The sequence below is a fragment of the Pithys albifrons genome, chromosome 7, assembly GCF_047495875.1.
Source record: "Pithys albifrons albifrons isolate INPA30051 chromosome 7, PitAlb_v1, whole genome shotgun sequence".
Taxonomy (NCBI): domain Eukaryota; kingdom Metazoa; phylum Chordata; class Aves; order Passeriformes; family Thamnophilidae; genus Pithys; species Pithys albifrons.
In genome coordinates, this window is record NC_092464.1 from 44,634,553 (window position 1) to 44,655,863 (window position 21,311).

At 42.4% G+C, this 21,311-nt stretch overlaps 2 protein-coding genes across 8 annotated transcripts in view; both read left to right on the forward strand.

Moving 5' to 3' along the window:
- The first annotated feature begins 564 nt into the window (after positions 1–564).
- XCR1 (X-C motif chemokine receptor 1) lies at positions 565–2,083 on the forward strand. Its single transcript, XM_071560268.1, has one exon. It carries the CDS (start codon positions 638–640, stop codon positions 1,646–1,648), a length of 1,011 nt encoding a protein of 336 aa, XP_071416369.1. The 5' UTR covers positions 565–637; the 3' UTR covers positions 1,649–2,083.
- Positions 2,084–9,877: 7,794 nt separating this feature from the next.
- The window catches only part of FYCO1 (FYVE and coiled-coil domain autophagy adaptor 1), a 43,854-nt gene continuing 32,420 nt past the window's right edge, over positions 9,878–21,311 (forward strand). For 5 of the 7 annotated variants that reach the window (XM_071561312.1, XM_071561315.1, XM_071561316.1 and 2 more), the window contains exons 1-3: positions 9,878–9,946; positions 19,182–19,358; positions 20,894–21,000. In XM_071561312.1, the coding sequence (XP_071417413.1) occupies positions 19,304–19,358; positions 20,894–21,000 (162 nt within the window). In that variant the 5' untranslated portion in view covers positions 9,878–9,946; positions 19,182–19,303. Of the gene's footprint in view, positions 9,947–10,255; positions 10,358–19,181; positions 19,359–20,893; positions 21,001–21,311 lie in introns of those variants that run through there. The other 2 variants (XM_071561313.1, XM_071561314.1) reach the window with 2 other exon arrangements.

Genomic DNA, 21,311 nt, shown 5'->3' on the forward strand with positions numbered 1-21,311 from the left:
ACCCAATATGACCATGCTTCTGACAAAGATTGGACATGTTTATATATCAGCAAACCTCAAGACAAAAAACTGTAAGAAACATGGCTTTTCCTGTTCTTAGTGCTTACACTTTGATACTGGCACTGCTCAGCTTTTTAGGTTTATGCAGTGCTGAACCTCGATGACAAAGAATCATATGTACAGTGAAGTGCTTAGGAATTTGATACCATTCCTGAAAAATGAAAAAATAGTAGCACATTTGAAAGTCTCAGCACCTGCGATATTCACATCAAAACCCAATGTGCCCTTATCCCTCACATACTAGAAACTTAATAAATGGCAGTTGTCACCAACCATATTAGTTCAGAAGCATCTTATTTTCTGACTTTTTAAGGATTTAAGATCTTGATGTTGCTTGGAGGGTAATTTTTTACCCTTTTATCTACCTGTTCATATTCTAGTCATAAGAAGAAATGAGACCTTTCTCTCCCAAACCCCAGACAAACAAGGTAGTTTCACTGCTTCTTTTTCTGCCTTAAAACAGAAGCCTCCACAGTGGGAGTTTAGCTATTGAATTCATTTTCACAAAAGGTTTTGTTTGATTGCTGCAGTCCTGGGAAGCAGCTGCTGGAGAACAGTGCAAGATTTGCACAGACAAATGGATGAAGAATATTATTCAGCCGATTCAGATAATTACTCATATGAATACCCTAATGAAAGCAACATCTGTGAAATGGGTACCTATTTCATATTTAACACCTATCTCACTAATGTCCTCTACACTCAGGTGTTTTTGCTCAGCCTGCTAGGAAACACTTTAGTGTTATGGATCCTCTTGAAATACGAAAACCTTACATCTTTAACAAACATCTTCATCGTGAATCTCTCTGTCTCTGATTTAGTCTTCTCCTGCATGCTGCCTTTTTGGGTAGTGGACCAGTCCTTTGGATGGATTTTTGGTGAGTTCCTTTGCAAAGCGGTGAATGCCGTTTTCTCCATTGGTTACTATAGCGGCGTTTTCTTTTTGACTTTCATGACTATCCTGCGGTACTTGTGTGTAGTGAATCCTCTTTCCACTCTGAGATCCCAGACAAAGTGCTCTGGTTTTCTCATGTGCTTGGTTGTTTGGAATGTTAGCATATTAATTGTGATTCCCGAGGTGATTCATACCACAGTGCAAGAAGACTTGGAAGGACGCAGGACCTGTGATTATGCTGACTGGAAATGGAAAAAGGTGGACATTTATCTGAGAAATGTACTCTTCCTGCTTTCCTTTGGAGTTATCATATTCTGTTACTTCAAGATACTCATAATCCTATTCAGAACAAGATCTCGCAGAAAGCACAGAACTGTGAAACTCATCCTTGTTATTGTGGTGGCTTTTTTCCTGTGCTGGGCACCTTACAACATCCTCAGCTTTCTGATTACTTTTCCACCACCTACCTGTCAATATGCAAAAGACTCCAACCTTGCCTTTCACATCAGCCGTAAAATTGCTTTCTCCCACTGCTGCCTCAACCCTGTCCTCTATGTGTTTATTGGAGTCAAGTTCAAAAGGCATTTGTCGCACTTGTGCAGTCACCGTTCACACTCGAGCAATGGTCAAGTCTCCAGGCCCAGGATCTGCTCTCAAGGCAAATTCCAGCAAGAAGGTGCATCCATCTACTGAAGCAAGACTTATCTATTAGGACTAATCCTGGAGGAACTTTCAGATTTTGCATGCCAAGGACAACCTCTAATTCTTAGAGGCACTTGTCTGAGAAAGACACACAAATTTACTCTCTGCAAATGTTCTGTGTATGCAAAATAACAAAGTGTATTTGCAGTGGGATGGAGGGCTGTGAATGCTGAGAAACCACTTCATTGGCCTGTAAGTTTGAACTTTATCCACAGCAAGATGCATTTTGTCTCATTTGTACTCTCTTTTTAAATGAAAAAAATTGACTTTTCCTTTAGGTGTTTAGACATTTTTTCAACACAAATATTGTTGCATATCCCTTTCTTGCCTGACTTAAAATACTTCAGTTGTATATAGCAATGAACACAGAAGTATCTTCATAGCTTTTAATGCCTTCAGAGTTTAATAGTGCCAAACTAATTTGTCTTGGGGGGGGGGGGGAGGGGGAGTGGGGGTGGGAAGATGGAGGGCAACTCTCAGGATTAACTGTCCTAACAATAGCTACAAGACCTCTGAGTTTCTGAAGTTTCTCAGTGCAAATGTTCTTTTATCCTTTGGTAGATAGACATATATAAAAGTAGCTGAGTGTAAAAGTAGTCTTTTGGATCTGAAATGGAAAGTTGGGGAGAGCCCTAGAAGGACCATAATCTGGTAGGCAGATACTTCAGTAGGATGTTAGTTTTCCTCCTGTTACTGCTCCTTGCTGCAGGATTCTTCCAGTCTTAAATACCCCCTTCAGGTGACTGCAGTGGACTGACAGCTCAACACCTGAGCAGTGCAGGAGCATATTTGCCTCCAAATGCTCTTTCTCTCCTTAGAATTAAACTTCTAAATAAGTTACAGTGCAAGAGCAAATGGCTTTATAAATAGCAGGATAAAGATAGCTTGCTTAGTTTGTAAAATTAATGTTTGGGGTTTTTTTTGTTCCTTTGGGGTTTTTTTGGTTTGTTGTTTTGGGGGGGAGGGGGGAGGAATGTTGTTTTTTGGGTATTTTTGGTAATGGAAACTAATATTCCTCTTCATGCTAGCTCAGTAGGTCTTTTTTTTCTCCAGGCAGTGCAACATGTAGCATGTACTTCAGTGTAGCTGAATGACAAAGCCCCTGGAAAACAGAGTATTTCATTTCCTAGCATTTGTATAGAAAGCTTAGGTAGTTTTGCAGTGATACCAAGCAAGATTTTGGCAATGCTTCTAAGCAACAATTTGGCTTTTTGGGCAAATATGTTAAACTGTCTATGCTCCTTCTGCACTATTTCATTTTATCTCTAAAGATCATCCAGAGCAGACAACAGATTCTTCACAGTTGCTGTATAGTTTACAAAAAGCAGAAACTCAACTATGCCCATAGTACAATATCCTATTTATGATTATATCCAGAAGCAAGAATACCTAAGGAAAAGCATAAGAATGAGGCAAACATTTATGACATAGACCCAAATAGTCTCCCTAGGGCTTGCCTGTAGTTTCTAGTTTGTGCTTCAGTTTAGTTGCCAGAACAAGGTGATGATATCATGTCCTTTACCATCAGATGAGCCTTTGTGAATAGATCAGTCCTGGTATCCCATTACTACAGTTACTGCCTAAAACCTGAAAAATGAAGGTTTACTAATTAATCCCACAAGAGAATTTACTTGTGTTCAAACAAACCACTGAAATGTAGAAGTTGTCATTTTAGCGGGCTGTGGTGGAAACCAGCCTTTGGCTTCTGTCTTCTGATAAGAAACATTTGAAATTAATGTGGTTGTCTCTATGTGCTTCAAGAAACTTTGGACTGGGGACTCAATACTGGTAATTAGGAAGAGATAACCTACTGAAGAACAAATGAGTCCAAATTCTTCTTCTTCTATTCTGGTAAGCCAGGACCACTTTGTGGCACCAGCAAAACCCTACAGGAGGAACAGACTGTGACTATGAGTACAAGCTCTCATTCAACTTTTTCTCCTAGAGCCATACAACCCTGAAGTCTTTACTGTCAATATAATTTACATTTGTTTAAAAAAAGTCGAGAAGTCTAACAGAAGCACAGAAGACTGAAATGACCCTGCTCTGCCCAGTTTTTAACAAGTTATTTAAATCTATTTGTAGTTTGAGTGTATTTTGTTACAGTGTATCTGAGCATGTAATGGGAATGCTTACTATTACCCTACTGTATTGCTGCCATAACCAAAGTAACTCAAAATGTGGATATCTTGCCTCCTGATATAATGAAGTGGTACTAATAAACATTCAGAATTCAATGGAATACTACATTGTGACTGTTTCTCTCAGCCTTTGATAACCACCTGCAGGTGCAGGACTTTGCATGTGCCATTGTTGAGCTTCCAGAGCTCCTGTCAGCAATGCCCTCAGCACCATCACATGCACCCTGTCCAGTCCTGCAGACAATTGTATGTCCAGTCTCCTTAAGGAGTCCCAAAGCAACTTTCCTCTGCCATGGGTAATAAGTACCCTTCTCTACAAACTCTGCTACTAGGCATAGAGTCCTGTAAGGCACTTGGAGTTGTATTCATTGTCAAGAGGAAATATGTTGGTGTAGCTTCCATTGTTGCTTATACATATATGCCATTAAATACCTGTATTACTAAAGCCACTGGATATGTCCAGTGCAGGTCTGGGGATGGGGAGCCTATGCATCTTTCTCCTTCTGGGAGCTCCAGGTCCTTGGAATAAACAGACTGCTCTGTATACAACATAATGTTTGAGACCTTGAATCTTTAATTTTATTCAATCAATAAACTATTATGTGGTCTGAGCAAATGCAGAACTGAGAGAATTTTGTGAAGTGAAAAAGGAGAAACTAAATGCTTTTGCAAACCACAGCCTATTGGGGGACCAATGTCATATTGAATAGTTGCAGTACTACAACTACTGTAGAGTGTCAGGGGTGCCTTTAGGCAGGATGGCACCACTAATTTCAAGTTACAATTAAATAGATATGCTCTTGCTACTCTGGTTAAGTGCATTTTAAGTTCCAACCAGTGAGAATGGCAGAACAACAGCTTCTCTCACGAGCAATTTAGCTGGATTAGGCCCTTCTCCCTACCTGTATTTTCAGCAGGCCAACACAAAACTGACCATCACTGCTATAGCCTGTCAGAGCTCCCACCTTCTCTGCAGCCATGGGAGCCTGTGCCAGTCAATGATCTGCCAGCAGGGAAAATCCTCACTGGTAAGGGTTAAGGCAGGCACCCAAATTAATGCTTTTCACTACTAATGCAAACTATCTTAAACAAAACAAGAGGACTTAAAATCTACACATTTAAGAAAGCATCCTCCTAAAATCAATTATAATTTTGTTTCTAATCATAATCAGAGTAAGAATCAGACTCATAATGTGTGCAATGCATTGGGCAAAGCACAGCACACACTTCTTAACTGCCAGAAATATTTTCATTGAGAGTCAGAGACTGCTGAGGTAACAAAACCAAAATATTTTTGCATTTGTTGAGTTTGTTTCATTCCTCCAAACAATAAGATCAAGGTCTGTTTCTTGATGGCAATATCATTCCAGACATCTCAGCTATCTCTCAATCTCCTAAACCTCAGTGTTCTCTTTATCCATATGCCATTCATCTATATGCACATAAGGGACTCAAGTTCATTTAAACTTCCCAGTTCAGTCTCTGTCCTGGCTCTCCCCTGACATTGCTGTTTCAGCTGAACCAGCACTGAACCAGCTCAAAATCTTGGTACCTATGTTGTCCACACAGGAGTGTAATGCAGCCACTTCTGAGCAGAGATGAACCCGATGTGCTCTGGTGGGAGTCAGCCTCAGAAACTGACCTCATGTTAGCAGAATACTCTTCCAAACCTCTCAGCCACCTTGTCTAAAATGCCATATTTGCTTCTAGAGGTTTTCCAGAGCTTTGCTGTTTCTTTTTATGTTGCCTCCTCCCAGCTTTATACCTACTGACAATTATTTGTCCAACTATTCAAAACAGAATACAAACAAATGCAAAAAGTGCTTCCAAAGCTTTCTCCCCACAGCCACAGAAAGTCTCTGATGATGAACAGCAGCCTGTTGTTCAGTCAAGCTACAATGGTATGTTAATCCACTGAGGGTGACCAGGGAAACTGGGAGTTTACTACTCTCAAAAAATTCCTCAAGTGCCTCAGGGGAAGCAAAACCCTCTTCAGTCATTATATAACATCAATTAACTCTTTAAAATTTTTAAAGAAAATATGTAGCACATGTAACAATAATGTCAGACAGATGGACAGAATGCATTGTATGGACACATACTCAGAGACCATTATGAAATATTCACAGAATCCACTATCCACAGGAGACCTGTTTTTCTTTGTTTGGTTGGGTTTTTTGTTTTGTTTTGTTTTCTTTTTTTTGTTGATCCCAGTTATTTAGAAGGTTTAGTAAAGACCTGCTCTAGCCAAGAAGGTACCAAAGTGCTGCCAACATTAAATGGTTGATGACAGTGTAGAATTTTTTCATCACAATTAAAAATAAATGATTCTATATATTTATTTGCAAACTTTATGGTGGCTCTAGTGAAATGTGAAAAAAACTCCACTCAAACCCAAACCAGTCAATGTTCAAACTGTATTTTCAGAATCACTCTCAAAGAACAGCATCTATCATTTGATTTAACTTCTGATGTCAGAAGTCAGCTTCAGCACCAAAATATCTTGGCCTACATTTTAGAAGTATAGAACAGAATCTAAAGAATAAAACATGATCCTTTTGATGCCTTGGATCACGTATCCCTGTGAAAAGAGACACGCTGAAGAGGAGTTAATGGAGAAAGATATAGGGTTTTATTAGAAGAAGCTTCCACATTCAAACCCAGGGGGTTTGACCCTCCGGTCAGGAAGTTACAGGGTTTATATACCCGCTTTTAACATCCAATCAGAATTCTCATTTCTATTTCATGCCCACCCAAAAGTTCTGCCAATCTACCCCCTTCGTCATGGGGGTGGGGGGGCAGTTGGGCCTTCTCCTGTTGTTTGTCTTCTGTTATCTTGCAGGTGTCCTGTTCAAAACAGCTTGGCCTTGACATGGCCTGCCAGCTGGTGAGAAAGGCACTTTAATACTCAGACTTAAGATCAGAGCAACTTAGCAGAGACTATATGATTCTAAAACCTTCTAAAATTACATTAAATTCTTAGGCATCACTTTAAAGATCCTTAACACATTCCATCAAGTAATGACAACACTTTTTCCAACAAAGGCTGGGATGACTGACATTGCCTTTCCCCAGACAGCAAAATTGATAATAATTTCCATCCAGCATATCATAGTTTATGAAGAAGTGATTAAAAAATTTTATCAGAAAAAAAAGGAAAAAAGCAACACACGTGGAGCAGATAATGCATTTTTTCCTAGTGCAGTTTCCAAAAATGAAAATTCTTGAACTTCTTTTATTGCTAAGAAATGGGAAAATACAGAAAAATCTAAAAAAGTGGTGGTCAGCTATGGACCTAATTGGAAACACCATGTTTTTCACAGAAGAAATTGATGTGCACATAAACAGGCAATAATTCAATAATTAATGTCAATAATTAAATATTCCTGAAAGTAGCTTGTCATTACATACTTAAAGTGAGGAAAAATCCATTCTATTTGATTATTTTTGAGTGAAAAGTAGAATTGCACACTGGCTTTTTGAAAATATTTTTAAAAAATCCATTGCAGTGAAATTATATTGGATTTGATTTACCATTATTTGCACCTGACAAACCTGATATTAGTTTTGGAAGACACCCAGTTGCCTATAGACCAATGGAAAACAAACCTTTGTTTTGAGTAGATGCTGCTTGCACTGTACTGCATGACTCAGCAAAGCATGCCAAGAAAATCCAGCCTGAAGGTTGCTTCCAAACCATGTAAGACATTCCACTGCGTTTCAAAATCATGTGCCTGAAACAGGCGTAGACCTATAACCTGCATTTCTGAGAACATTAAAATGCTTTGGAGCTATTCAAAACCCATACATTAGGTGAAGAATAATCACCAAAACTTAAGGTCACTTAGTCATTCTCATGTGTGGAGGATGAAAAAATGAGGATGATGGAAACCTGTCAGTGACTACGTACTACATGTATTTCCTCAAGAGTCTTGAAAATGGGATGCTTTGATCTTATGGCTGCCTGAGCTGAAGTTTATGATGCTAATAAGGTCATGAGCATTGTGGAAAGAATTGACGACAAACTGCTTGCTCACAAGTTTTATTTAAAATAATTGATTTACCAAAGCAATGTAGAAAAAAATGAACTTAGTTTTCAAGCACACTTCAGCTGTAAACCAGCATAGCCTATTTCAGATGCTGTGAAAGAAATGTCCTTTCAGAGAATCATGTGCATTATGGGAGGGTTCAAATGTGAACAGGGGAAATAGTTTGCTTGTAGAAGGAGCCTGGAGCTGGAAGATAATGTGCTGGAAGTGTCAGGAACCCCATGCCACACATACCACCCACATCCTGCCTCAGGAAGTAACCTCTTGTTCCAGTTTCACACCCGCTTTCTCCCAGTCTCTTAATTTATGAGGCCTTTATTAATCCCTACCTACGTCTTTCACAGAATCACAGAGGCAGCTGGATTGGAAAAGAGCTCAGAGATCATTGAGCCCAACCTTTGAGCAAACACCACCATGCCAACTAGACCATGGCACTGAGTACCACATCCAGGCCTTTCTTAAACACCTCCCAGTGGGCCATTGCAATGTTTAATTACCCCATCTGTGAAGAAATTCTTCCAAATGTCCAACCTGAACCTGCCCTGGACTTTATCCCCTCATCCCTCTTCAGCTTGGGGCCGAGGATTTTCCTCTTACCAGCTGGCAAGGGCAGAAGGGGAAACTCTGCTGCTGGATTTATCGACCCTGACTTTCACATTCACTTCAGGTGTCCTTGCAAAGAGCTTTATGAACTAATGTGTAAACCAAAAAGAAAAATAAGAAGAGGAAAAAAGAAAACAAAGAAAAACATATTGAATAGTCATAAAAGCATGCAACAGTTGGTACTTATATTAAAAAATAATTGTATTAAAGCAAACAAAAAAAAATTATCATATTAAAAAAATCTTTTTGGTGGTGCCCAACAGTAGGACAAGGAGAAATGGCCACAAACTGAAACAGAAGTTTCACCTACACGTGAGGAAGAACTCCCTTCCACAGGGGCTGGCAGGGCCCTGGAACAGCTGCCCAGGGAGGTTGTGGAGTGTCCACTCTGGAGACATTCCAAACCCACCTGGACCCATTCCCATGTCACCTGGTCCAGGTGTCTCTGCTCTGGGAGTGGGCTGGACTAGGTGATGTCTAGGAGTCCCTTCCATTCCTAACAACTCTGTAACGTTGTAAAAAGTGACTTTGACTGAGGGTACTGCTTCAGGGACCCCTCAAGAAAATGGATTTTATCCCTTCTCCATAAAATCATGTGGTATTTACTAATTTTTAATCATAGAATCAATTGGGTTGGAAGAGACCTCCGAGATCACCAAGTTCAACCCTTGATCCAACCCCACTTTGATTACTAGATCACGGCACTCAGTGCCACATCCAGTCTCACCTTAAAAACTTCCAGGGTCAGAGAATCCATCACCTCCCTGGGCAGCCCATTCCAATGCTACAACATCCTTTCAGGTAGTTGTAGAGAACTGTACTAGCTTTGTATTTTATATCAATTTTTGATTTTAGCTTGTACCTTAGTTTGTCAGTGATCCTAACCATGCACAGCTTTAGACAAAGAAGAATTTAACCTTGTAAGTTGTAAGATGAACTTTAAGAAATAAAGTTTAGATAAAAGGCTAAACTGTAAGAAATGAATCAGAAAACTTGTCTAGGTTGAGGCTTGAAGCTGTAACATTGTATAGTTAAAAGGAAATAGAGGGCTGCATCAGTAAGAGCAGCCGATTAGGTCTGTTAAAAGTCACACTAAATACACTGCTTAACTTTGGGGAGGGGTTATCAACTGTAACTAAGTTTATAAACCTGGAAACACAAAAGTCTCGTTGAACATGTCTTTGGTGGAATTATCTCCTATGTTCCCAGCGCTGAATAAAAGGAAGAATTTTGTTATATCCTATTGGATTTGATTGTTTCATAACTCAGTACCAGAAACCCCCACGCGCCGCAGCTGTGGCCGAACGGGGCGATTCCTTCACCCGCTCCCGTTCTCCGCACTCTCTCCCCGTCCCGGCCCCGCCAGGCGCTGGCACCGCACTCGCCGCCCGGGGCGGGCCGCCGCGGCCTCACGGGAGTTGTAGTCGGGCGGGCGCGGCCGCGACTCAGCCCAGGCCGCCTCTCCGCGACATGGCGGCAGCGGCCGAGCCGCACAGGTACCGGCGGCGCCTCCCGCGCTCCGGCCGGGACAGCGCGGCGGGGCCGGGCCGGGGCGGCGGGGCCGGGGCAGGGACGGCGAGGCCGGGCCGGGGCGGCGGGGCCGGGCCGGGGAACGGCGGAGCTGGGCCGGGGGCAGCGGGGCCGGGCAAGGGACGGCGGGGCTGGGACGGGGGATGGAGGGGCCGGGACGGCACAGGGGGTGGCGGGATCGGGACGGGGACGGCGGGGACGGAACAAGGCGCGGCGGATGCCGCGGAGAGCGTGGGGGAAGTAACTTGTGTGGCTTCCACTTGTTGCTTCTCGGAGTTCGGCTTCGAGGGGAGGAGCCCCGCGGGCAGCGGGGCCCGCGGCCTTCGGGGGTGGCCGGGTCGCCCTTGCGGCGGGGTGAGCGCAGGGGCACGGGCCAGGTGGGTTGGGTTGGGTGGTGCTGGTGCTGGTGCTGCTGCTGCTGCTGCTGCTGCTGCTGCCGCCGCCCCCCCGGAGCCCGCAGCGCCACCAGCCAGACCCAATCCCCTTCGGTGCCATCGTGCCCAGCTGGCAGTGATGACTTTAGACCGGCATCAGGCCCGTCCTGTGTTTTCTGCCCTCCTGCAGCTGTAGGAGGAGCGGAGTCACCCTGCTGGAAACCAAACGCCCGTGCCCGTGCCCTCACCCCGCTATAAAGTGCTGACAGGCAAATGTTTGCCGCTTGCCCCTAATCCCACTTTGCCCTTGTGTCGGCAAATCCCCGGCGGGTGGACAGTGAGAGGGTTTTGCTGGCACAGGGGCGGCGGGGTCTGTCCCCAGCGCAGATGCCGGCCCTCCGCCTCCGGCTTAGCTTGATCCTGGTAATCCAGAGCGAGCAAGGAAAAGGGGGAAAAGAGAGGGTTTAGTGAAATGGTTGTCCGCCGCCTTTGGGCGCTGGATTTTCCTCGGGCAGAGGTCCTGCGGTGGTGAGTCGGGCTGTGTTTTGGGAGCTGGTAAATTTCCTTGCTGCTGCGGCTGCTGTTCAGGAGTGCAGGGCCCGAGTTCTCTGCCTGGTTCGTCGCACCCACCCTCCTGCTCGGGTTTGCAAGGTTGGTTTCGCATACAGAGTTGCTCAGCTGTAGGTGGGACACTCCTGGTTCTGCCTCTCATTTGAAACCAAGTTTAAAGTTTAAACGGAGGGAGCAGTACCAGGCCTTTGTCTCTTTGATGCTGAAGAGTGAGAGTGGGTGTTATGATTTTATCCAGCTCTGACTTCATGTGCCCATGAGGCAAACTAGGATGAAACTTCCAGGGTAAAACATTGTCTTGTCAGCAGCCAGGTGGTGTGTTCTTTCTCGGTGTTTTTCTTATTTCGAGTTCTGACACGGTGTTTCTAAACATGCAGCAGAGGAGATAGACTGGCTGGCAGTAGTGTTTTATGTTTTCCTGATTTTATTGTGTACAAGGAAGTTTCCTGAAGTCTTCCAGTGATCCTCGTGGGAATGCTTGAATTTAAAAAAATGTTTAGATTATCCAAACAGTGTTTCCAAACATTCACGTTCAGAAGACTGCACTGCAGTTGAAAAGTTGTATCTGAGTCACTGGTGCAAAACAAGTGAGAGTCAATTTTGCTCTGCTCGTTGTAGTATATGTATCTGTAGTATATACATTTGACAGCATTTGCTGTAAACATGGTTTTACTGCTTCTGAAGAGCCTGTTAGTTGGTCATGGAGCCTGATTTTCATGCATAAAGGAGTCTCATATGTACACCATCTGATAACAGTGAGTGTATTGTATTTGCAGTCCCCTCCACTGCTAGAGGGTTACATAAAAGGAACAGGAATTTGTCCTAATGTCCTGCAGGCCAGGATCCTCTCAGACTCATTCAGTGAGTGACCCAGACCTAAACAGACAACTAGGTAGAGAAAACTCTTCAAGATGTAAAGAAAAGTATCTAAAATTTCAGAAATTATACAGTGAGCTCAAGGAAAAGTAATGCTGAAATTTTTTTAAGTTGGATACTTATGCGTTTTTCTTAGTTGATCACATTTGAAAATTAACAATTGCCTATTTGTCAAATAAACACTGAGCCCTTCTAGTATTCTTTATATGTTGTGGAGATTATTAAATTGTAGGAACCTATAAGAGCTCTAAGTGCTTTTGTTGTTAAATATTACTGATTTTATTTATTTATTTGTATTGCTATGTTTTTATCTGTTTCATTTTGCTAGTGCAAGGAGATTTTTTAGCAGCTTTTATCTAGTCCAGTTCATGTTTTCATGTAGCAATTCCAGTTTGCCCAGGGAGTGGTAGCTGTTTGGGTCCAAAACTTCTATAATAGTAATGATTGGAAGTCCTTTGCCCAAATGTATTCTGAAGAAGGTTTTACAGTTTGTAACACCAGTAGAAGGAGCCGAACCATTTTGCAGAGTGCCTGGATCTCAGTGCTTGCAACAGTGATGGAAAATTGTTGCTGCACAGGGCCTTGACTTGTATACCCTTCACTGTGATTTAGCACTTTTGTCCATCACAGTATTTGGTGTTTGTTGATGGTATAGTGATATTTATAAACAGGTAACCCCTGACTGTATCCACCATGACATTTAATTTGCTGCTGGGAAGAAGGATGAGCCCAGGAAAGGTCCTGCTACTGCTACAAGCTAAATTAGGTTCTGAAAGTGAACTGGTTGGATCAGGGTATCCCTGAATAGCTGGGCTCATGCCAAGCTTGCATCATCTGTGAGCCTCTCTGCTCCCAGCTGGCCCAGCAGTGGCAGTCTCATAGAGGCCTCTCTTCCAAATGCTTTGGAATTTGTAACTCTGAAATTCCCTTCCTTCCAAAATGGGGACCTACTCTGGAAAGTCCACAAGAAAAGAGGGAGAGAGGAAATACTCCATACTTCCTTCTACAGAGGAAGGAAAACAAGAATTCTTTCTGCTGGCTCTGGGGCAGCATGATTCACCTGGTGGCCTGTCAGTTTGGGTTGTCCCAGCGTGGTTTTTGATTGCCTCGCCCTCTATTTGATCTACACGTGTGCAGCCAAACCCTGTAATTTTCAGTGTTGCTTGTTGCTACTTCACTGGGAACTGCATATAGGAGGAGTTGTCCTAGGGCGCTGCTGCTGCTGTTGGCTGATGGGGGATGTATGGAGTGCTACCAGTGGGCAAGTCTCAGCTCCCACCTGCCAAACTTCCCAAACCCATTAGCTGGAGAAACCTTTTTAAGTACTTTTGAAACTTCATGTTGGAAGGCCAGTGTGGAACGGTAGATACAGAGGTAAAAAAATCCTGCTAAGAAAAGGTCCCATTCAGAGCCAGGATGTAATGATTGTTGCTTTTAACTATTCCAGAGTCTCAGAGGTGGCTGAAATGCTTTAGTCAGGCTGAGCTTGCTGAGGAAGTTTACAAGGCTGAGAGACCAGCTTTGGAGACCTGGAAAACATGAGAGTTGTTGAAATCTCCAAGCTTGTACAATGAGCGAGTTGAGTGCCACGAGTCACAAATGCTCCTTTGCAGCCGGTGGTTCTATTTCTGAGGTGTCTGCGAGGTGCTCCTCAGAGTAGCACCCAAACATCAGGCTGAAGAATGTGTAAATAGCTGTGGGAGTTCTAGAGGAGAAGAGCAGGTTTTGTGGCAGCAAGGGTACACAGGGATATGGAGAAAATAGTTTAGGGGAATGAGTTCATGAATGAGGAAAAACCTTTTAACTTTTGAATGAAATCTGTCTTTTCAGCTCACTATGCAGGCAACAGGGGTACCTTCTCCAGAGGGAGTGAAATAGGATGGGGGCAGCATGAAGAAGCAAGTCCCTGGGAGAGTTACGGTTAATTGGTAAATGTTAGTAAACAAGGCAGAACTCCTGACATGGGGCAAGGTCTGGTGTGTTCTAAGGAAAAAGGGCAGATGAGTTTGTTAAAAGTGATACTAGTGCAATTCCTGTTATCAGAAGAGTGCTCTTCTCTATGTAAACTGACTGCTTCCTCAAACAGGGAACTTCTTTCATCATAAAATAGGGCTGAGACAGGGTTGTCTTCGTGAGATACATACAAGCCTGTGGTGTTGTTTGAAGAAAGTGTTTGTTTGAGTTCATGTTGGTCAACAGTTATTGATGTGAAAGCACTGTGTTCTCCAAATCAGGAATCTGTCTATTGTCTGATGTATCTGTCCTGTTTGGCAAAGTTCAGTGTAAGGTTTTAAAGGGTTTTAAGCCAGGTTTTAGTGGAGGTGTAATTCAGTAGGAGTAGCATTAAAAATAAATTGTTAGAGTTGTCAGCTTTGCCCACTTGAGGTTAAAAATTAAATCTCTTTCATGGAGTTCTCACCATGCCACTTGTATAGTCATGTCTGTTGCCTAGTTTTGATCTTTTTCTAAGAACAGGTTGCAAACACAAGGAATAGGAATGGAATGCAGATCAGTTTTCCATAGAATAGGGAAGATTGCACAAAGAAATTTATAAAACTGTACTGATTCTTTTGTGTCAGTCTCTCCTGTCAGGTCAGTGGCACAAGCAGTATTTTATGAATGTCATTAGTTTAGGCTTTACTATAAGGAGTTCTTAACTGTAAAAATGCTCCTTCTCTGCGAGCCGTTTGCAAAATATATGATTGCTTTTATGCACTTCATCTTATTACTCTATTTTGCTATGCCATAATACACTTCAAAACAAGGTTTGTGTGTATCAGCATGTGGGAAATCCAGCATAGGTTTGCAGCGTGGTCTCTTGCTTGAGGTACAAAAAGAAATAAAAAGTATTCCTCCAAAACCTTTTTTTTTTTGTCATTGAAATGGGAAGATTTGTTGGTGTAGAAAACGAAGGGGGAAGAATAATTTAGCAAGAAAATTTCGCTTCTCAGAATGGAAACCATAGCTGACATTTAGGCTGTGCCTGCTTTTTGTTTTTAATTGTCCTATGTCGTGTAGACCAGTGTGTGTTTTAGCAGTCACAAGTCTTTGTATGCAGTGTTAAAGCACAAAGGTTTGAGTTGTCCAGTAAAAACATGTGTGTGGTCATGACAGAAGAGTCACTCTGTCTTTTTTACAGCCATCTCAGAGCCTTACTTCCAGCAAACAGTTCTTCTGCTTTATGGATGTCATTTTATGTACCTGCATGGTACAAAATGGAAAAAAGTAGCAGCACAGCTGCCATGAATTCCACTGGGGCTCTGTGTTTCCTGCAACAGCAAAATACAAGGTAGTTTTTCCAGACAATGAATGAAATTATTTAACGAAATCAGTGGTGTTATGGTCCTGACAGTTAGGGACTTTTCCTAGTTCTGCCTTCATCTTTGCTATGAGGTTTGCATTGAGTGTGCCTTACAGCCTTATGTGTGACCAGGTAGGTTGAGGGTTTTTCCCACAGTGTGCTTTGCTGTCACCAGTCAGTATCTGCTCTTATAGGACAAATCCTGCTCACACTGCACAAGGGAGTAACACAGTTAAAGCTGTTGTGACGCACAAACATAAGATTTGTCTCAGTGTTCTCACTTGCCTGTTTTGTTTCATATAGAAAGTTGGAACAGGCATAGGATGGCAGGCACCAAATAATTAAAAGTCTTGTGATGCCATTGGGGGCCATGTGATGAAGTGCCCTTGTTTGGAAAGGCTAGACCAGAGTAGTGATATTAACAGGAAATATTTCCGCAAGCAGTAGAAAGTAGTGGATCTTGGTTTCCAGTGAATAGTTCCTGCAAATCTGATTTACTATTTAGCTGAATTAGACCAAGTCTGCAATGTGAGCTCTGTTCTTAGTGCATGCTGAAAGTGCTCTTGGGTGGGGAGTGGATTCTCTGCTATTGGGCTGTAATAGAGGGCTCATTGCAGCCTTTTTATCAGTGAAGGGGCATTCTGCTCATGGACTTCCACCCAAGTTCATGTTCTGGTTGCACATGAAGGAGTGTAGTATTTTGAAGATGTCTACTTTGTGTCAAGGTTGGCCAAAATTGGCCAATGAAGTTAAAAAAAATGTAGCTGCAGGAGATGCAGACATGATGTAGAAAATTTTGTAAAGTCAGATTTAAAGGAGGTCATTGTAGCTGCTCCACTAACCAATTTAATTACAGTCATTAAATTTTGTTTCCTCTTTTGTATGTCTCTCACTCCCCTTCAGGTAAATCTTTTCCTTTCCTGTACATAGGTTATTTCCTTTCTGCTTCTGTCTTTAATCTCCAGGATATCCTCCTCTGTAAAGAAGATTGTCACCCCCACACTAGTATTTATACCAGCAGGAGAGGCAAGAACCACCTTCAGAGATCAGCAGGCCCAGCCTGGGAGTGCAGGGAGGGACTGATGACATCTCCTGTCTTGCCACATCTGTGCCAGGTCCTTAGTGTAGCTGCCCTGTTGTCATTGCAGCTCTGCAGTTCTTGTGCAAGTTAATGCCATCAGCCTTAGTACAGTGCTGTTATGTTGTTATGTAAGAGGTAACGATGCATCATCTCAAAAGCTTTTGACCCACAGCAGGTCATTTGTGCCTGACAAACTATTGTGCTGTTTTCACATAGCAGCTATTTACAGGCGTGCATAATAGGATAGGAAGTGCTGGAGGAACAGGGTTGTGCTCTAAAGAATTCTGGCCAAAATGTTCCATGTTCAGGAAGGACTAGATCAGGTGTTCTTCCTGTTCTGAAACCTTGGGAAACCAGTTAAAGTACAGTTATCAACTTTCTTTGCCATTGGAAGTGAGAGGCTCTGCACCTTTGTGACCAATGGACTGTGTTTTCTAACACCTCTGGAAGAACTACAGAGGGGAGAAATACCTTTCTCCCCATTTTGCAGAAGAGAAGGCAAGTAGAAAAAGTTTCAGCATATTTGCCTTATGTAATACCCCAGGTCAAAGGATCCCTTTCACCCCTGGGAAGAGAAGGGGTTAAGTGCATGCAAGGAAGGGAGAAGCTGTGACACCTCACTCCAGGTATTGAGAAAAGGGGTGGCAGTAGAGACAGGAATGGTCTGTGCAGCTACATCCCTCCAGCTGAGTTGTGGCCTCTGTTCAGGATTCTTGCATTCTGCCAAGGAGATCCCAACAGGAATAAAGGTGTGTGTCTTGGGCTGATTTGGCACAACAGGATCAACCCATTGGGAACAGGCAGCCTTCCCCTGCATGGTGCCACTGAGCTGCTCTGCACATTGTAGTCATTTATCTGTGACTTCTCTGCAAATTCACTGACTTTAGCAGTGCTAGTGGGGCTGGGGAACTAAACTGCCTTAGTCCTGCTCCAGTGAATATCTGATTGGGCATCATGCTGGGAATTAATGCTTGACAAGGTCCTGTGCTGTGCCTCTCTGCCATAAGATGCTACATGTCATCCTCCCTGCTGGTTACTGCAAAATAAGGGCTCAATTCACCACTGTCTGCTCGTCCAGGCTCTCTGTACATGCCTGCTGTTGGCCTGGTCACTCTTTTCCTGCCATACATCTTTGCACCTCTGGAGCCTTGAATTGAAGTTTGTTCTGGCCTTTAGGAAGGACAGGCAGGATCCCCTTCTTTGGTCCTTGCTCTTTTTCCTCTTTTTGTGAGGAAGAACTTTGGTTGGCCACACATTTTGGATTCCACATGGCTAGTCCTCTCACTTAATTGTCCCTTCTGTGGAAGTTGCCGCTGAACAGCTATGGATGATGTTACTATGTGGTACTATGTGTGCTTAGAAAAGGAAACATTGACTCACTGGGTGTCTTTTCAGTAGTACCCATACTCAGCAAGTTGCCAGGAAGTGTGGTACTGAGTATGATCACTCAGTAGAATGGAGATAGGAATCTTGGGTATGTAATATTGTTGATTTAGGGTAAAAAATTGTGTTTGGCACTACAGAAGGTCAGCTGGTCTATGACTGCTGGCCTTGTCTCCCTGAAGCAACCCAGTTATAGTGGAGATTTTACAGGCCAAAGCCCTACCCCAGACAGCACATGGCCCATGTGACACTTGTGTCATAACATAACAACTGCCACCAAAATATGGAAGTGGAAACTAGCAGGTAACAGAACACAGGTATTCAGACAAACACACTGGTAAAGCCCAGTTTCAGCCTTCTCTTTATACTTTACCATGTTTCTGTCTCTATGGCTTTGTTAGGTTTGCTTTGTTTCAAGTAGAAAAGAAGGGGGTTGCATCAGGCCCATTTCCTACCAATACCTTAGTACACAGGGTAGGAAGGATGGTCCATTTGATGAACTCAGACACCTACTTCAGGCATGCCAGTTTAGTTCTTTTGGGAGTGAAGAAAGAGAAAAGAGATATAATTTGACCTAGCCCTAACACTGACCCTAGGATTAGTGTTAGTTTGTAAGATTTTAATTACAACTTAATGTCATTGTGAATTATAACAAAAGCACTGAAGTGTAACAGCAAATTTTCTAAAGATTCAGTACTTTTTGTGCTGTGCTTGTCTGAAAATTTGGCTGGATCACTGCAGATGGAACTCTGAACAACCTTTAAACAGGATGCTTAGTAAGTTCCCTGTGCAGTTTCTATGTGGCTTTTTTTTTTAATGATTGTTCCCAGATTAGTGTTTGAAAATTTGTGTCCCCTGGCATGATTGTTTTATTAAAGTGCTTGAGGCTTTTAATTGATTTTACTTATGAAAAGATTTTCTCTTGAGTGCTGGGTATAACTCGTTGTTGTCCTAAGCAAGGGAGGTGGTGCAAGGTATGCTTATCCAGCCAGGGATGCTGTAACAGAGCTTAAAATAGAGTGGTGTCCTCTTACACATTTTGGGAACAGTGGGTTCTGAGAACGGGATGAGAGGTGTTTCTCTTGCTAAAACCAGGCTCCAAACTTGCTAAAACTTCATCTTTTAGAACCTTTTAGGCATTAAAAATACCAGTGCCAGAGAATCAAGCGTGCATAATTTTTTGATCCCTTGGCCCCTGCCTAGTCTATGTCTTGAAAGTCTCCCTGGAATGGAATAGTTGTCATATCTTTTTACTCTGCAGCCTGTAGGGAAGATCTAGTAGAGAGTTTTGGGAAAATCACATGTCATTGGAACCTCCCTCAGGGTCACAGGATGGATTGCATGAAATGCCAGCCTGAGCTGGGCTGTCCAGCTGACTGTGTTGTATCTACAGAAAGAGAAAACTGCTCTCTGAGGTTTGCTCAGTAGTTTTGAAAGATATAGCTGAAGAAGTAACTGAAATGGAAAGTGAAATTTAGAAGGAAATATAAAAGGAGATTCCTCAAAAAGAATTGGACTTGGAATTCATTACTGAACAGGACCTAATATGCCAAAGTACCTCTCCGCTGCTCATTTGAGCTGATAAAGACTTTAATTTTTTATTTTTACGATTGCAGGTGTTACAGAGAAAAATAAACAGCATCAACCCAATGGTCATCAAGGATATGAACTCTGCTGCTTTTATCTAGATGGATGAAAAGGTTAACAGCCCAGAAGGGGAGTTCCTTTTGTTTCCAAGATGGCAACAACTAGTGGTGAAAGCCAACTGCAGCGGATTATCAGAGACTTGCAAGGTACAGTGCCATGCTGGCAGACACATTCCTTGGGCTGGACTGCATCCTCCCTGTTTTAGATAATTCGGAGTAGGAGTTGTTTCCAGTTGTGTAACTCTTTTGTGCAGCTGTTGTAGCAACATAATTTGAGGTGTGTGATGTGACTTGATGACTTTTTTTTTTTAGACAAGTGCTGTACCTTCTGCAGGACCTTAAATTCTTAAATCCTGCAAATTTAAACATACAAGATAAGAAATAAATATTTTTCATACAAGATAAGAAATAATTTTAAAATACAATTTAAATAAAGGTGTCTGTGAGCATGCATTATGAACTAGGACTTTGTTGGCATGCACAGAGCTGTGTTGTTACAAGACTTGATGTGAGATAAGAAGGCCTGATTTTTAGACCCGTTCTTGATGAGAAGCTGATGTGGAGTTGCTGCTGATGTGGGAAGGGAAGAAAACAGGAGGCCAAACTAAACTGGGAAAGGAGACGCACAGGAAGAGTGCTGGAGAACTGAACCTCCTGTTCTTGCTCTAGTGGAACCTAATTTGTCCTCCACTAGAAGTAGCCAACCTCATTTCAGTAGTTCTGATGCAGACAAAATTGGCAGCAGGTTCTAAACAGTTTTCCTGCCCTGTCTCTGACCTAATCAGCTGCCTAGACCAAGATCCAGATATTTTTCTTTTTAATTTTCGTTTAAGTATATGCACTGAAACTGGGAATCTAGATCTTCCTGTATTATAAAAAATGAGATCTGTGTGCCTGCTACCAAGAAGAGATTTTAACTTGCAAATGGGATTGAGTGGGACTGGGAGCTAAGGCTCACTCAGTCACCTGAAGTAAGTACAAAAATCAAGTGGAAAGCAAGTTCAAAATCAGTAATTTCTGATGCTGAGAAGTACACCCTTTGGGGGCTAGGGTGTTCAGAGGGACAACAGAATTTGTTTTGACTTAGTTTCCTCACCCACTATGGGTGTACATTGTAGGTGAGAGGAGTTGCTCTATGCTTATCTTTTATGTAAATTATTTTGCCCATTTGTGCTTGTAACCAGCACCAGCTGAACCTTCCTGAATAAAGCATGGAGAAGATAAATGTGCTGACCAAATGACTGTTCTCGTGTTACTGATCCCCTTTAGCAGATTACATGCTTTGTCCTTTCTAATCAGAATTCTGTTTGTTCTGTGGCAATACCTTAATGTGCACATGAGACAGCAAAACGTTATTTCTCTTTCCTCTGCTGAGGTAGCAGTTAGCAATTATCTGTTACCACTTTTTGCTGAGTGTCAGAAGTGCCAAGTGTCTTTTTAAGAGGAAGAAATAGCCCATACAACAGGTTGGCATAGCTTGAGCTCTGGTTTTCTTACAGGTGGCCTTAAATTGCAAGTCTATCAATAATTCTTCTTTGCACTGTTGTTAAGACATTTCAGCTAAAAGAAACTGAATACGTATGCATAATGTCCATGAAAAAAAACCATTTATTTAGATGTTTATGGATTCAATGCTATATATCGTTTACATTAGTTAACTATTTTGGTGTCTTGTTTTAAAGATGCTGTGACTGAATTAAGTAAAGAATTTAAAGAAGGAGGGGAACCGATCACAGATGACAGTGTCAACTTGCAAAAATTCTCCTACAAGCTTGAGTACCTTCTACAGGTAAAAAGTAATGTGTGTCATTTGCAATCCACCAGCAAAGCATGGCCTTGTTTTCTCTTACTGCCTCTGCAGTATGTGAGGCTTAACTCAAGTAATCATAAATGTCCAATTGAGTCTCTATTTTTTTTTGTGTGGTAAGTGGGCTGAAAAGCGTGCTGCTTACTGTACTTATTTCAAGTGAAAATAAATAAATGTAGTCAAAAGGCAGGGCTGGCAGTTTGATGGAAGAATATAAGGCATTTCTTTACTGATCTGAAGATCTGAGCTTGATTTAAGAGATATATCCTGCTAAGTTATCCTGGAAAAACTGT